General features: G+C 36.3%; 1 protein-coding gene across 2 annotated transcripts; it reads left to right on the forward strand.

Annotated features, from left to right (window-relative positions):
* The first annotated feature begins 1,986 nt into the window (after positions 1-1,986).
* Positions 1,987-16,656, forward strand: LOC131146895 (uncharacterized). 2 transcript variants are annotated; one of them, XM_058096746.1, is made up of 3 exons: positions 1,989-2,127; positions 2,248-2,774; positions 16,091-16,656. In XM_058096746.1, exons 1-2 carry the CDS (start codon positions 2,123-2,125, stop codon positions 2,771-2,773), a joined length of 531 nt encoding a protein of 176 aa, XP_057952729.1. In that variant the 5' UTR covers positions 1,989-2,122; the 3' UTR covers position 2,774; positions 16,091-16,656. The 2 variants fall into 2 exon arrangements, with proteins under 2 accessions (XP_057952723.1, XP_057952729.1); XM_058096740.1 differs by having other exon boundaries at positions 1,987-2,774.
* The last annotated feature ends 646 nt before the right edge of the window (positions 16,657-17,302 follow it).

The following is a 17,302-nucleotide window of genomic DNA, read 5'->3' on the forward strand; positions in this document are numbered from 1 at the left end:
AGTCCGTCAGTTCGGAAAGGCCGAGCAGGCATATGTCGGCTCGGATCAGCCGAGCTCCCCTCTTCTGCTTGGATAAGCCAGGCATGCTTCAAAAAAAAAAAAAAAAAAAAACTTATGAATTTCAAAAGTAGTGCTCCATAAATTTAAAACTAAAAGGGAGGGCAACTGATATACCCTAAATATACCAAGGTTAAATAGTCAATCCGCAGCATTAAGGCACAGTAGCAATCAAGGCCATCATCACTCAAGGACAGCTGCTTTGAAGGGGTCAACTCCATATACACCAGAGCGATCCACGCCCGCGCCATAACTCGCCAATAAATGGCCATGCATCCTCGGGTCAACTTATACCACTATAAATAAGGACTCGGGCAAGAGGCCAAGGTATCTCATTCTAGCCCTATTTCACCGTTGCATACAATCTCTCTAAAGCATTCCCTTATTTAGGCATCAGAGAGATCCCTTGGAGTACACCAAGCCACCTTTGTTTTCATCCTTTTCAGGTGATCGGAGATTGGAATGCTCATCGGAGGTCCTTGACATCTTTACTCTTCAACAAAGAGAATTGAAGTAAGAATGGGAATGCCCATTATTTTCTAGTGTGATTCTATACTTGCAACTAAATAATGGAATGTGAATGATCATTTCACTCTATTCTCCCTTTTATTCCATTCCATTTTTATGTACCAAACATAGCATTTAGGGTAAACATAATTTTGAAATAAAAGAAAGAGAAAAAAATGTGATGCTACTAACAACATATAGGACAAAATACATAAATCTTTTTTGTTTAAAAAGTTATAAACTTCCTCTTATGTTCAAAAATTTCATCCAAGGCCTTATTTTACATTAAAGTGTAATGACACTTGTAACTCCTCCAATGGTTGAGTTGATGTATTGTTTTTCTTTGCTATGGACATGACATTTTAATTAAGAAATATTAGAAAAAATAGTATAAACAAATATAACGAATATAATTTTTCAAGTACTATTTTTTTGGCAAGTACATTTTTAGAGGTGCTAGCTTTGTAATTATTGACATTACTCAAAAAAGAATCACACCTAAAATAAAAGTATAAGCCTTAACTAAATGTAACATAAATTTAGTATTATCATTGCTTTCAAATTTCTATTATTGTTTTTATAGAATGAAGAAACAAATTATGATAGCATGTTTGTTTGCATCGATAGTTTTCTATTTTTGTTATCGGTTTTTAACCATTTTTGAGAAAAACTAAAAACAAAATTTTATAATTTTTAGTTATTTTAACAACACATTGTCATAATACTTTAAAATGCAAACTTAAATTTTGTAAATTGAAGAATTCATTTCCAGTAAAAGGAAAAGACGCTTTCTTAGGTAACCCATTTTCAAAGAAGACCAATAAATTATGCATATTAGATCCAAAACTCTCCTTACGGTTAGAAGTTCCATGTCTGTGTGCACGAACAATTGTCTTATAAAGTCATAATTGTAGATTTGTAGTACTAATTTTTTTTCAAACATATTAATTAAATAAAATGATTATAATAATTCTTATTTTTATTGTAATATTTTTATTTTTATTACTATATATATATATATATATATATATCAATTTTTATCTGATTTAAGGACAAAATGAACATGAGTTCAATCAAATTTTAATTTGTTTTAATTTTAAAAATATTACCAAATGGATTGCTAATTTTTTTTAAAAAAAATTTTAATTTTTGATTTTAATTTTTTACCTTTTTTTTATTTTCCTAATTTTTGATAAAAACATCAAAGGGTCTCTCTAGTATATTGAGTTTTGAGTTTTATTAACTAATAAAATAAAATACAAAGTTTCATTCAATTTAAATTTTTGGATAACCCCATATTTATATAAACCTTAAATTTAAATTGTATTGAATTTATATAAAATATAATATAAAATTATGTTGAAATTTTCAAAATTTATCTCAAATTCAAATTTAAGGTTACATAGCATGAGTGTATTTTTCGAGGGCGTACTTGTAATTCTGCAACAAAAACCACCACGCTGCAGGGTTTATGCTCTTCTTGGCTTCTGCTCGTTGAAGCTCGACCATGGAGAGCTCCTCTACTTTCCGCCGTAGTGCCTGAGCAGACCCTACCAGCATGAGGTATTTCCGGATCACTTCCTCACCATTTTTACGCCATTTAAAACCAATTTCTCAAAACCCTATATTCGTTTCCCAGAGATCCGAAAATTCTGATCTCTTAGGGTTTATTCGATCTAATAGTGGGCTTTCACCGTCACATGCCTATGCGAAACCCGTTTGGCCATGGAAGCACTTTAGTTCCGTTCGTGAATTCACATCTTCAGCTCAAGAATCGAAGCCGGTTCCCTCCGAGAGGGTTTCGGCCATCGTAGACGAAATATCCGGCCTCACGTTGCTGGAAGTGGCCGACCTAACAGATGTGTTGAGGAATAAATTAGGCTTCAAGGAGATGCCAATCATGGCGATGATGATGCCGGGGATGGGGATGGGCAGCGTGAGGGGGCCAGCGAAGGGCTGCGCGGCGGCGAAGGGGGAGGAGAAGGCGGCGGAGAAGACGGCTTTTGATTTGAAGCTGGAGGGGTTTGATGCCACGGCTAAGATTAAAATAATTAAGGAGGTGAGGACGTTTACGGATTTAGGACTGAAGGAGGCCAAGGATTTGGTGGAGAAGGCCCCTACGCTTTTGAAGAAGGGCGTGCCAAAGGAGGAAGCGGAGAAGATTGTTGAGAAAATGAAGGAGGTCGGAGCAAAAGTGACAATGGAATAAGGTAGCTTACTACATACGCTTTCTCTTGGAATTTTAAATTTATGAACCTTGTAACCAGCAAGCTCGATGTGCATAGTTTTTGGCAGATGAATTTGGTTACCGATTCCAACAATTTGCAAAAACTTCTCCTTTTTTTTATTGAGATATTTTACTTCTCGTAATCAATAATGCTTAGGCATCATGATGAGCCACGATTGTAATTTTTTGGCCGTGTTTTTATTTGATTAAGTAGAAGGTACAAATAACACACAAGGGGAGTGTTTTCGTTTTTACTTGTATATTGCTTCTCATTGAGCTACCTTCCTAGGAATATGTTGATATGGATCATAAGATGTTCGTAATGCTTTTTTGGTGAATAATGCATGAATTCAATTGAAAGATTACGTGCATTTTTGTTAAGAGTACCATGTATTCATTTGTTTAATGCTGACATAATGGGTCTCATAGTTATGTAGATGACAAGTAGCGCAGAAGGACTGTTTGCCTTGCATGTTACCTGGAAACATGAATCTTTCAGCATTTGTATAGTTTATTAAAGTGGATTTGATTTCTACTCAGAAGTGTCAGCATATGCTGCTATGCATGCTTGTGTACTGTTTATAGCAGTAGACTTATAAAAATAATTAGATTCATTAATTAGCTAGAAGCATTTTAAAGTGCCTTTTAATTAGGGAAAAATTTATTTGCTATTGTGACCCTAAATTATTTTGGATAACAAAGTAATCTATTGAGAGAACTTAGAGAAGAAATAATTACAATGAAAGGAGAATAATATATCTTCCAAAAAAAAAAAGACATCAAAGCTGCCTTCAGTTCATTTGAATGTGGTACAGAAAAAGACCTCCCAAAACCCTAAAAGAGTGAGCCCAAAAAGAAGCAAAAAAAAATGTAACTTTCTCCAAAAGCAAATTTGGATAAGTCTTATAGTCTTTGAAAATTCTAGCATTCCTTTCAAGCCAAAGAATCTACAAAATAGCATTCACTGCCCAGTTCCAAAAAATCCTACCTTTTTCATCCTTCCCAAAACCCCTATACTTCACTTGACAAAAAATCATGAACCACTTTTGAAGCCACCAAAATCCCACCAAATTAGGAAAACAAATTGTTCCAAACATACCTTGCCAATTGGTAATGAAGAAAAAATATGACCATGAGCCTCATTACCTCACGGCACAGAATGCAAACATCTTGACTGAAGGTTTTATGAGGCTTCCTTATCTATAACATGTCATTCACATTGATCTTCTTGAGAGCAAGATTCCAAATAAAAGCAGAAACAACGGCAAACCAAGCCTTTAAGTCCCACTAGGTGGGGTTGGCTGCATGAATTCTTTTTCGTCAATTTATATGGTCATGGACAATTTCCTTCAAATCTAGGGCTATTAAACCCTTATTCATTATCTCTTTTAAGTTATTTTAAGTTTACCCCTACCCCTTTTGCTGCTCCTCATAGTTATTGGCTCACTCCTTATTGGCACATTGTTTGGCCTACATTGTAGATGTTTAAACCATTTGAAATGTCTCCCCTTATCTTATTTTTTATAGGAGTTGCACCTAACTTACTACGAATATGTTCGTTCTTTAGTTTTTCTTTTAATGTTATACCACTCATCCACTTTAGAATTATTAGTTCAAAAACTTTTACTTTTTGGATAAGTTGTTTCTTAGTCACACAGTTTGATCCATGTGGTGTAGCTGGTCTTACAGCCATCTTATAGAACTCCCTTTTTAATTTTAAGGGTATTCTACGATCCCACAGTACTCTTGAAGCACTTCTCCATTTTATCCAATTTGCTTTAATTCTATGCATTACATCTTCTTCAATTTCGCCTTCAGCTTACATAATAGGTCCAAGGTATCAAAATCTACCAATGTTATTGATTTCTTGACCATCAAGTTTGACTTTTTCTCCAATATTCCTCATACTATGATTGAAATTACATTTCATATATTCTATCTTATTTCTACTTATCCTAAGACTTTTAGATTCTAAAGCTTCTTTCTATAATTCTAACTTAGATTCTACTCCATCGTTAGTTTCATCAATCAAGGCAATATCATCTGCAAACAACATATACAATGGAACCCTATTTTGGATAATCCTAGTAAGTTCATCCATCACTAGAGTAAAAAGATAAGGGCTTAAAGCTCCTTATTGTACAACTATTGTGATTGGAAATTCCCTAGTCTCTCCACTTATAGTCCTAGCACTAGTTTTAGTCCGTTGTACATATCTTTAATAACATTAGTATACCTACTATATGTCATTTTTTCTAAAACCACCATAAAGTTTCCCTAGGTATCCTGTCATATGCTTTCTCTAAGTTAATGAAAACCATATGCAAGTCCCTCTTCTTTTTCTTAAATTTTTTCATTAATCTTCTCAAAAGATATATAGCTTCTATAGTATATCTCCTAGGCATAAAACTAAACTGATTTTTTGAGACCCTCATTCTAACCTTAATCTTTGTTCAATTACCCTTTCTCACAGTTTCATTGAATGACTCATAAGTTTAATTTCATGATAGCTATTACAATTTTGAATATTTCCTTTATTTTTGTATAGAGGTATTAAAGTGTTTTCCTCCATTCATCTAATGTTTTCTTAGATTTTATAATTGTGTTAAATAAAGTAGGTAACCACGTAATTCTATTATCATCTAGGCTTTCCAAACTTCAATTGGGATGTTATTTGGTCCTATAGCTTTTCCATTTTCATCTTTTCTAATGCAAACTTAATTTATTGACTCTAATTTTCTGAATAAATTTCATATTTTTAGTCTTTTCCTCATTTGTCAATTTTAAATTATATTAAATAGCATACTAAAGTAAGTTCGCGACCTTTCTTTTTTGATAACAAAAGAAATTATATTAGATAAAGGAGTAGAAGGTACAACGTGCGGGGATGAGGAGTCCACCAAATAAAGGAAAAGAGAAAAATGAGAGAAAACAAAAAACAATGCTCAAAAAATAAAACTATACAATAATAGCCAAGGAACCCCCTTTTCAAACCCTTTCCATCATAGTTTAACGAGCTCTTCAAATTCGCTAATACCCTTTGCCCCTTTATCTCTCAACTTTTACCACCATCCACACGCACTTCATTTCCTTCAATGTCACTTAACTTTAAATACATTTTATCCAAAAGATTTTGAGCTTCTAAGTCCTTTGAAATCTTCACCATGGGTGTAGGCAGAATTCCATCCTTATGTTGTAACTTGTTCACCAACCCATCATTATCAAAAATTGAAACTCCCTTTGAGCCTTCTAGTGGGGGTGGATGGATATATGATAATTCCCTTATTTTTCTGTAAGAATCAGAAATATACCCATATTGTTCTCGAATCTCGTCCAATAACAACCCCACGTCACAATGAAACTCACTAATATCATCACTCTTTCAAGCTGAAAAATCCCCCCATTTCTTTACCATCTTTCCTTTACTATTCTCATTACTACATTTGGCCTCCTTCTTAGCATTCAGGTCTTCCGCAATACTAAACTCTCCTACAGAATTACTCCTTAGTAATTTGGCACTGACTTATTTTTTCATCAAAAACCTTGTTCATTTCAGCTGCCCTCCTACGAGTATAAACCTTGTTACCCTTAAATCTACCCGCATTAAGAAGACGATCGTTAGATTTCTCCTCAAATTCAGCTTTTTTTTTTTTTTATATTCTTTTCCACACCACCTTATAATGCCTCTTTGAAACTTGACACAATTTTAACCCCATGATCTTGTTTTGAATCTAATCTACTGCTAGAATTTTGAACTTGTTGGTCATTCCAACTCAAATCTTGGAGAAATGGATGCTAGATTTGGACTCTATTAGCAAAATTTTTCGAGTCTTCTCCCCTATACTCATTTTTTGAGATGCAAGGGCCAAATTTTGGACCTTCCCTTTATCTGGACGCAGTAGGGAAGTACTTGTGTCGCCATTTCCGTGCACATGGGCTTGAAACCACATTGACTCTTCTTCTGGAGACACATATGAGGTGAGCCTTCCTTGGGGTCCAAAGAATCAAACTTTCCTAGGCACGCCTATTCAAATAATTGGCCCAATTTAGTCAAAAAAGAAATACCTCCTTTTTCAATAACTTGGGCTAGCTCCAAAAACATAACATACAGCCCAGCCCAATTTTGTTCGCAGCCTCCTCCCCAAAAGCAACCCTAGCCCCTCTCTGAGATTGTCTCAAAGCCATATGGAACCCTAGATTCCTTTCACTTTCTAGTTGATCGATTCCGATTGATTTGCGATGGCTCTAGGTTCATTTAGATGTACTGCATCTTCACACCGACGACAGAAATCTTCTTTCCCAGCCAACACACCTTGATTCCAAAATTTACTTGGCTACTGCGACCCTCTCACTCCCTCTTTTTACTTTCTAGCAACACCTGGCTCCACGGTCTTTGGCGTGAAGAATTACCAACACTAACACCTCCAGAATCCTCACGAAAAGCCTTTTCCATCTTGCAAAAATCACCTGCCAATCTTTGCCACCCATTACCTTTAGTGCCTCTATTAATAAACACTTGAAATTTCTTTCCTTTCCACCCTAGCCCTAATTCCCAATACTTTCCTGTCTTTGTTCTACCTAATCGACATCCAATAGTTTTTGAATCTCATTCAAAAAGTTCAAAATCCCTATTGCATCCGACCAAAAGAAGATAAACCATTTGCAAACTAGACCACTGCTTCTTTGGAAAGCCTAACCCACCTGTTTTGGACGACAGTATTCTCGACTACACGCAAAGATGAGTTCTTCCCAACCTTGTCTAATCGCAGATCAAAGGATTGTCCTTCAATCTAAATTAATTGTTTCAGCGTACAACATACCCTATCGCCTCTCTCACCTTCATTGTATGCTTTAGTCGGCCATAGTCAAAGGCTGGAGAGTGCGAGATGCCGCCAAAGTTACAGAGAGTTAGAGTCAGAAGGTGCGAAGGGTGAAAGAGAGGAAATTAGAGGGAGAGAAAGTGGGTAAATGAGGTTTAAGGTTTTCGCTGTGAAAAAAGAGGAGGGCAAAGGAAGAAGGAGGTGAAGAGGAGAGGTAAAGTGAAGTTTCAGAGTGGGATTAGCCAATGAAAAAGGGTCCTCCATGGTCGTGAGCTTGGAGGAAGGTTACGGCTTGGGGAGACATCGTAGCATTTCTCTAGACTCCATAGTCTCGAGCTTGTAGGAAGGTAGACTTGGGGAGGCGTCATGACTATCTATATTTAGTTTAATTTTAGCCTTGCTTCGCTACCTTTCTTTTATGTCTTCTTCCTTAATCAATTCAATATTATCCTCACTTTTTATATTATATTACATAAGTCCGAGCTTTTTCTTTCTCTAGCTCCAACAAGTTTAAATGTCTCTTTTCCCTTCTTTTGTATCTATTTTGGCATACAAATTATTAAATGATTTGTGTTTAGTTTTATTATATTAATTGACAAAATTAGGGACGAAGTAGAGACTGAGTTAGAATTATGGAGAGAAGCTTTGGAATCTAGAGGTTTTAGGATAAGTAGAAATAAGATAGAATATATGAAATGTAATTTTAGTAATGATAGGAGGAATATTGGAGACAAAGTTAAACTTGATAATGAAGAAATAAATAGCACTTGTAGATTTCGATACCTTGGATCTATTATGCAAGTTGAAGGAAAAATCGAAGATGATGTAATGCATATAGTTAAAGTAGGTTGGGTAAAATGGAGAAGTGCTTTAAGTGTGCTCTGTGATCGTAGAATACTCTTAAAATTGAAAGGGAAGTTTTATAGGACAGCTATAAGATCAACTATGTTATATGGATTGGAATGTTGGGCAACGAAGAAACATAATATCCAAAAAGTAAAAGTTGCCGAGATGAGAATGCTTAGATGGATGAGTGGTATAACATTGAAAGATAAATTAAGGAATGAACATATTGGTGGTAAGTTAGGTGTAGCTTCTATATAAGATAAGATAAGGGAGGGCAACTCAGATGGTATGGACACTTACAATGTAGGCCACGTAGTGCACCAGTAAGGAAGAGTGACTTAGTTACTATGGGGGGTAGTAGAGGGGGTAGGGGTAGACCTAAAATAACTTGGGAAGAGATAGTAAGTAAGGATTTAATATCCTTGACTCTATCAAAAGAAATGGTTCATGATCGCATAAATTGGCGGAAAAGGATTCATATAGCCGATCCCATGTAGTGGGACTAAGGCTTGGTTTTGTTTGTTTGTTTGTTTTGTTTAGCTTTATTAATGGCCTTTTTGGCATCATTTCTCGCCTCTTTGTACTTTTCAAAGCTTTGCATGTTTCTACATTTTTTTTTTCCATGTTTTATACTAAGTTCTTTTTGTCTTTATAGCTTTTTGGATGTCTTGATATGACAGCCAACTTCCTTTGCCACATGAGAATTTTTCTCCTGATTCACCTAAAATCTTTTTTGTTATTTTTTTAATACAACTAGCTATCCTATGTCAAAGAGTGCTTATGTCTGCGCCATCCTCTATTGCCCAATCACTATCTTTGATCATTTTATCATTAACATTTATAATATTTTCCCCCCAACCCAAACCTTGTATCCGCTCCTGAAGTAGGAAAAAAGAATCCAGTGCATCAAGTAAAAAAGTAAGCTCATCAACCTCTCCTTTATTAAGACTCTTAAATAATTGGAAATCATAGGAAAAAGATGCCCCTTGAAAAAGTAGAAAGCTGAAATTGGTGCATTAACAAAGAAAGTCATAACAAGTGCGGCACCAACAGATCTAATGATGCCTCACCAACCCAAATATCCTCCCAAAAATGATCGTCTCCATTTCCCACTTTCAAATGGATAAGATGAAAGAAAGGCAAGCTATTGGGAAACAAACTTCCAAGGGTTCGCTTGAGTAACATTGCCACTCCCCCTGAATCCATCCATTCAAATGCATTCCATATTGACTCTTAATTACTTGATGCGAAAAAGAATTAGATTCTAATGGAAACCACCCTTGCCATTTTACAATTAAAGATATGTTTGTAGAAACCACATTTCCAAGCCTCAGATTGCTCAGACTTAAGCCTCTTAACCACCTCCCAACTAACTAGGTGATCCTTTTTGTCCTTCCAGAACCCTACTGCGAAAGAATTTCTCATAATTTCTCCAATTTTCTCCACATCGTAGAAATATTCTAAAAGGGGATAAAAAAACAAATGGGAGTATTAACAAGGGAAGCACTAATAAGACTGATCCAGCCCCCTAATGAAAGACAAGCCGTCTTCCACCCCTCTATTTTTTTCCCTACTCAATCTCTGGATCCATAAGACATCCAGCAATGGATTGTGCCCTAAAGGAAGATCAAGATATGAAAAATGCTAGGCCAAAGATTCAGAACAACATCTAAAACCCTCTAAATTTCTGCTACTCAAATTGATACCCACCAAACCACTCTTGGACAAATTTATCTTCAACTCTCACCTTGCAGAATTTCACAACATTATTTTCAAGGAAAAAAAAAAAAAAATTCTGAAGATGAGACACCTCCACCTCCTCCTTCCTAATCAAAAGACCCCTAATCACCCCTAGATCCAAAACATGAAGAATCATCCTACTCAAACCATCCATTGGAAACAATAAAGGGAATAATGGATCCTCTTATCTTAATCCTTGCAAAACCCTAAACAAATCCCTAGGCTGACCATTAAGAATCATGGACATATTAGTGGAACTGAGGCATCCTTTGATCCAATTATGCCACAAGGACCCAAACCCCTCTTTTTGTAGTACCATGTCTAGAGAACCCCAATTAACCATGTCATAGGATTTTTCAACTTCTTACCTCTCCTCCTCACACTCTGAACCACCTCTTTGTCTTCCAAAACTGCATCTAAGATTTGTTTAACTTTAACAAAAGCATATTGGGCCAACTACAGCGTAACCAGAACACCTTTGTTATCCTTCTCAACAGGATGTAGTTAGCACTTTATAAACACTAGGTACAAGACTAATTGGCCTAACATCCTTCACCCTTCGGAACCTTTCCCTATTTGGAATATAAGGACAATGGAAGTAGAATTCGTGCTCTTGCGCACCACCCCACTCAAATTCCACAAAAACCTCATGATATCATCTTTCAGCAATTCCCAACTATTCTAGAAAAAAGAAAACTATCCTAAAACCATCCAGGCCCGGTACGTTATCCTTATCTATGTCAAACACAGCCCTTCTAGCTTCCTCCAAATCAAAAAGCCTCTCCAATCAGTAAGCGGCCTCTTCCCCATTAGGTCTCCAATCAAGCCCCTCCACCATTAACCTATTCTAGCACAGTTTACAACAATTTATAAAAATCATTGATCTCATTCCCAATTTGTGTATGATCTCTCACCACCCTTCCCAAGTCTGATTCCAATTCCTTAGTGAGATTTCTCCTCCTTCCATTAGCCACCCTGTGAAACAACCTAGAATAACAACCCCCTCTCTAACCCAACTAATCCCCAATTTTTTATGCCAACTCCTCTCTTTCCTGAACAAAAGCACCTCCAATTCATTGCAAAGATGAAACCTTTTAACTATTATCTTCTTCCCCCCCAGAAGGCCACACTCCTCCAACATGTCTATGCTACTAATATTATTCAAAATATTGTTTTTTCTCTTTAATATCCCTGAATACCTCTTTATTCTAATCCTTTTACTCACTTTTGACGAATTTCAATTTTCTCATCATTTGAAACCCTCCCACACCACTGAACATAGCACTCCTTCCACCAAACTTCAACATTATTTTGAAAAGGAGGGAGCTAAAAAGCCAAATGTTCTTAAACCTAAAAGTGATCGACCAAATGGGATTTTAGAGTCTAGGAAAATCAGGCTGTTATGAGAAATGGACCTAACCATCACCTTTTGCACTATATTTGAGAACAAGTCTTGCCACCCATTGGTAAAAAGAATTTATCAATGCAAGACAAAGCTTGTCTATTCCTTGGTGCTGCCCAAGTAAAGCAATCATTATTCAAGAGTACATCCCTAATGTCACAATTTCAAATAAAAGAGTAAAATTTTCTCATGTTACTAGTTACCCTTAACCCCCACACTTTCCCCTCGAGGTCCTAATACATTGAAATCGCCCCCTCCTACCCAATAAGGACTCCAGAGTCCAAACAAACAACCCAATTCTTCAAAGCAGCTATTACTCTGGGAATGTTGTGTGAACATAGGTGAACCGCCATCCCCCGCACCCTTAAATAAGAATTTCGAAGAGGATAGCAACTCTTCCCCTTTTTTGTAAAATCAGAAGATGCTTCATCTTGGCTTTCTAATTGCATAACTTCCTTTCTTTTTATTTTGTCATAAAATCCCCCCACATATATCTTCTTCTTCACATGATCGTAGGCGTCTAACAACCTTTTCAGAGATTGAGTTGGAACACCTGGTCCATTGGGACTGCCAGAACCTTACAATTTCCTCTATTATTGTCCTCGTCTACCCCAGTTTTATGCTCCTTGTAAGCCTTCTGTCCCTGCCTCATCTTCATCAATCTGGATTTCCCTCAGCTGCAATGTGGATTTCCGAGTTTGCCCTTTCTTTCAGGCCCAGAAAAATTACTACCTGAAGAAATTGGCTCTTGTTCGTTTAACTGGTGGGGAGCCCAAAAGCCTTCTAGCCCATTGGCGCCATGGCCCTTAAAATGTTCTGATTGGGCCTCATATGAGCCCATTCCCGCTAGTCCCTTAAAATCTGACTGTAGGTGGCCCTCCCCCCATTGGGCCTGGAATCCTCCACACTTTATGTAGCCCAACTAAATGATGTTTTGGAGTGCAAGTCCTATAAACACTTCTACATCTGAAATCTCCACCTATTCTAAGAGAAGATCTTTCCCAATGATTACATTGGTAAAATTATGGAAAGCCCTCCTGAGTTCCCTTATTCCTGGTTTGGTCAAACCTTCTTTGATCAATGTCTTTCTTTTCTTGACCTACCTCGTTGGAGGTCCACCCATGCTGCTGCACTGGACCTCACCTAACACTTCCGGTGAATTGTTTGCTCTCACAGGAAACTTGATATGGGTTCCCAAATCCTTGATGCACATTTGTGGAGCCACAATCTGCCCAATGTGATGTAGGCTCAAACCTTTGAATTATGCCATCAGCTTGATTGCCTTCTGTAATGCCCTTCACAATCCCGAAGAACTCCTTCCATTCCCCTTGCCTCAATTCCTTCCAGAATGCAAATCATCTGTATAGCACTTGTTTGGGATGTTCTCCAAAGATAACTTACCTATTGGCTACTAAAGCTATTTGCTCTAAATCTCAACATAAGAAATGATTTGCTGCTCTGAAAGTCTTTGATCCAAGGGTTTACAGTTTTTGTGAAGAGAAAAAGATAACTCTTCAGAAAGGTTTCTTCTTTCCTCTTTTGATAGAAAAATATGGAAGAACTGATCATTCTTCTCCGTGTTTCTGAAAAACTTGCCATTCTCCACACAAAAAAAAAAAAACATTATACCTATGAAAATTTGGCCTCCCCATTCATTGTGACCCCAAGGTAATAATTGTGACCCTTATTATTACCTTTTGATGGGAAAACAGTTCCATTTTCCAAGAACTAAGGAGGACTTGTAGGACGAGCAACATGGGATGAGCATTTCAGGAAATTAGTTGGTTTTAGAAAGGAGACAAATTTGTAACAACTGTTCCAAGAGAAGGGTTGAGGAGATTAGTTGGTTTTAGAAGGGAGTCAAAATTGTGATAGCTGTTTCAAGAGAATGCGTGATTTAAAAATGCATAGTACTTTCAAATGCATAATACAAGCAAAATAATCAAAACCTGTAAAAGTGCATGGTATTTAACAAGCGATGGCTGTCTTTGTTTGTGGTATGAAGTGAACATTTTGTCAGCATATCATTGCCTTCTCTGACTGTTGAAGCATATAGTTGCTTCTAACTCATTGTCCTTGAGTTATCCTGAGAACATATCATTGCCTTCGTGTATTGTATTGTCTGTGTGATAAATGATCAGAAAAAGGGGGAGATTGATCCTAATAAGCATTTGTTTTTATTTTTGTTTTAACTATCATTTTCAGTTTGCACATTATGTCGCAAAAAAAATTTCATTATTGTGGATCTATTATGCAAGTGGAAGGAGATACTGAAGAGAATGAGACACAGAGTTAAAGCAGGATAGGTAAAATGGAGGAGTGCATCAGACGTGTAGTGTAATTGTAGAGTACTCTTAATTAGAAGGAGAGTTATATAAGATGGATATAAGGCCAGCCATGCTTTATGGATTAGAATGTTGGACTAAGAAACATGTATGAAAAGTTAAAGTTGCCGAAATGCAAATGTTAAGGTGAATGAGTGGTGTAAGAAAGGAACATATACGCAATGAACTAGGCATAACTTTGGTTGAAGATAAGTTAAGGGAGGGGCAACTTAGATGGTTTAAGCATTTGAAACACAGGTCAAGCGGCGCACCTGTGAGGAGTAGTTATTATTTCTGGTAATAAAAGGGGTAGGGGTAGACCTAAAATAACCTGAAATGAGGTAGTGAGTAAAGAATTAATAGCTCTTAAGTTAGCGGAGGAAAATGCCCTCGATCAGGTGAATTGGGAGAAAAGGATTCATGTCACCAACCCCACCTAGTGGAATTGAAGGCTTCTTGTTGTTATTGTTGTTGTTCTTGTCCATTATTTGATAGAAAGAATAGAGCAATACTGCATTTTGTTGCCTGCATAGATCTTTGTGAATTTATCCTTGCTAGTTGTGCTCCCTCCATGATGGAATGCAGAGGTCTTGTAGGTTACAACACTGAATAACCTATTAAATTGTCTCGACCTTTTCTGTTGATTCCACAACCAGGCACCTGATTTTTTAAAAGAGTTCTGTTTAAGTCATATCTCCCATTAAGTTTCTCTCCTTTGAAAGTTTGTGAGGTGACACCATCTGTCAGATTGCCAGATTGTTTTTTGCATAATATCTTTGGAGTATAATTGATCATCCTAGTTGAATGAAAAGATTACAGTTGCACTTTTTTCACTCACAAAGAATGAGAAATTATGCCATCCTTAAGGATGGGGCTTTGCTCATACTACTTGGCAGGAAAGACAGGAGAGGAAAATCCAGAGCAAGGGATGGAGGTGGCTGTCTGTTTAGCATTTTTATTTTAAAGATAGCAAGTTAGCAACCTGTTGCATGCTGTACACTGCAGTTATTAGAAGCATAGACAGCAGTATTACTCTTCATATCAAGAAAAAACATATCTGTACGCATAACATTAGGCGGCTAGGGTGTATTGGGGGCCTCATTAGTGCAGAACAATCTTATATCTCTTGGAATGTGTTACAAATGCGAGTGACCAAAAGCATCACTGTTAATTTCTTAAGATTTTTGCTTAACATTAGAGAAATCATGCAGAGGATAGTTTGATAGGGTGTTATAAGTTGCTTGCTTCCAAATACCGCCAAAGTTTTAGGGATATGGTTTAGTACCTAATTTTCTCTTCAATCACACGATGATGCATTTGGCTGGAATCTCTTCAACCCCACAATGGATTTTGCTTGAATTTTCTTTTGGCCATGGTTGTTGATGATGGCACAACTATGCTCCAACTTGCTCCTAGTCTTGAGTCTGATAGTTCAATATCAACAATACATATGCATAGAATGAATAAAACCTGGAGGACTTGCGAACTCTTAACCTGTTAGTGATTCTCTTGAAGCCTAGATGATGACATCACATGTGCTGGGGTTGCAATTATCTTTGGACATAATATCTGCTGTAACCTTATGTCCAGTTATGTAGGCATGCTCGTTTATCTGATTATAAATGTTACTCTTTTCCTTTCAATTACATTCTCTTAGGTAGTGTTTGGGAGCATGGATTTCAAGTTCTGGATTTGGATTTGTGTAAATTATATTACATGTTATTCAAATCCACAAAAATCAAAATCCAAGGCCCAAAATCCATACTCCAGAACACAGAGTTAGGAAATTTGACTCTTAGTGGTTGTCAATTTTTGTTTTTGAATTTCATTGAGAGGTGTTAGGATGCAAATTCTTTGATTGTTATAGTTAGAAATTGGTTCATGTGAACTGTGTCACTGATACATACGTTGATTTTTCCACTATTGTTGCTTGATTGGAAATGAGGAAACTGAAACATTTTATTGGTCTAGTTTTCATGAGTGCTTGGTTGCTAGTGACAAAGTGGTTTCTCACAGGTTGTCAACAGGTCTTGAAAAGATTTATAGCTGCTTCATGAGAATTATTTGCTTAGAGCTTGCAATCATCACTTTGACATTCCTATTTTACCTGTTCCATGTTAAATTAAAAACCCCAACTTGAAGTCATTTGATAATATTTTTGTTTCAGAGACTTTCCCAAACAAAAAGGTCAAGGACTAGAAGCAGAAGAAGAGGAAGAAGGAGAAGAAGTGCAAAGCATGAATCAGAACTAGCAGCGGGAGATGTTTGGTACTGGAATTATTAATGGCAGACAGTGGAGACAAATGTAGGTTTTTTGATAGATAATACAGAGCATCATTTTTTGAACAACTAAAATTTTCCATTGGCTTGGGTCAAGCACAAGAGGGTTCAGTGTATCATGTGGCTCGAATGCTTAAGATTGGGGTTGTTTTCATTCTTAATGATTCGCAGCCCCCTGTAATTGAAACTGAATTCTGTATAATGAGGCATGCATGGGGCCTGATTGGAGTAATGAAATTTTCAATTTAGCCATTTCTGCCCCCATGGATTGCCAATTTCAACCTTTTCTAGGGTTTCTAGTCCCTTTCTTGTAGTATTGGTAACTTGGACAAGCAATTAGTTTTAATGACTTGACTCTCATTTTTGTATTGCTGGACGCTAGGCTCCCTGAGCTTTACCATCTCATTCTCATTCTCATTATTCATCAGGAATGAATTTGGGATTATAATTCTATTAGGTTGTGTGGCTTGCAGAATGTCTATTCTAGTCCCTTTAACCTTTTTTGAAAAAGCTTTTGTAATGTAGAGGATTTAATCTCATGAAGACTATTACTTTGTGTTCTTTCAAAATAAACACATTTATATATAAAGAAAAGAAAAGTGAATAGAATGAGCAAAGAAAAATGGAAAAAATATTTTTTTTAAATGGTCATTGATAAATCTACATGTATAGATTGCCTACATATCTACCAAAGAGGAATCAAGTTATTTGTAGTCATCAAAACATTTTCAAAAAATGATATTTAGAAAACATTTTGATGATATCATTCAAATCACTCTGAAGCCTTTTGAAACACTTAAAAACTTTGAGTTTTGATTTGAAAAATCTTTATTTTGTTTCAAAAATCAAACTTTTCAGTGAGTCCTTTGCAAAACAGAGATTTAGAATTAAGTTTAAGTTTAAAAATATAAAATTTTTATACCCTAAAATTGTTGGTACTTTAAGAAACTCAAAAGGGGGGTGAATTGGGTATTTTTCTAATTTTTATGATCCTTACTTCTTTTGCCATTCTTAGTAAGTAATAGTCTAGTGTGTATATCCTTGTAAATGCGGTGCAGAAGCTTAGATAAGAATAAATTTATGTTCACTTACAACTCAC

Source organism: Malania oleifera, chromosome 1, assembly GCF_029873635.1.
Source record: "Malania oleifera isolate guangnan ecotype guangnan chromosome 1, ASM2987363v1, whole genome shotgun sequence".
In the NCBI taxonomy this organism is placed as follows: Eukaryota; Viridiplantae; Streptophyta; class Magnoliopsida; order Santalales; family Ximeniaceae; genus Malania; species Malania oleifera.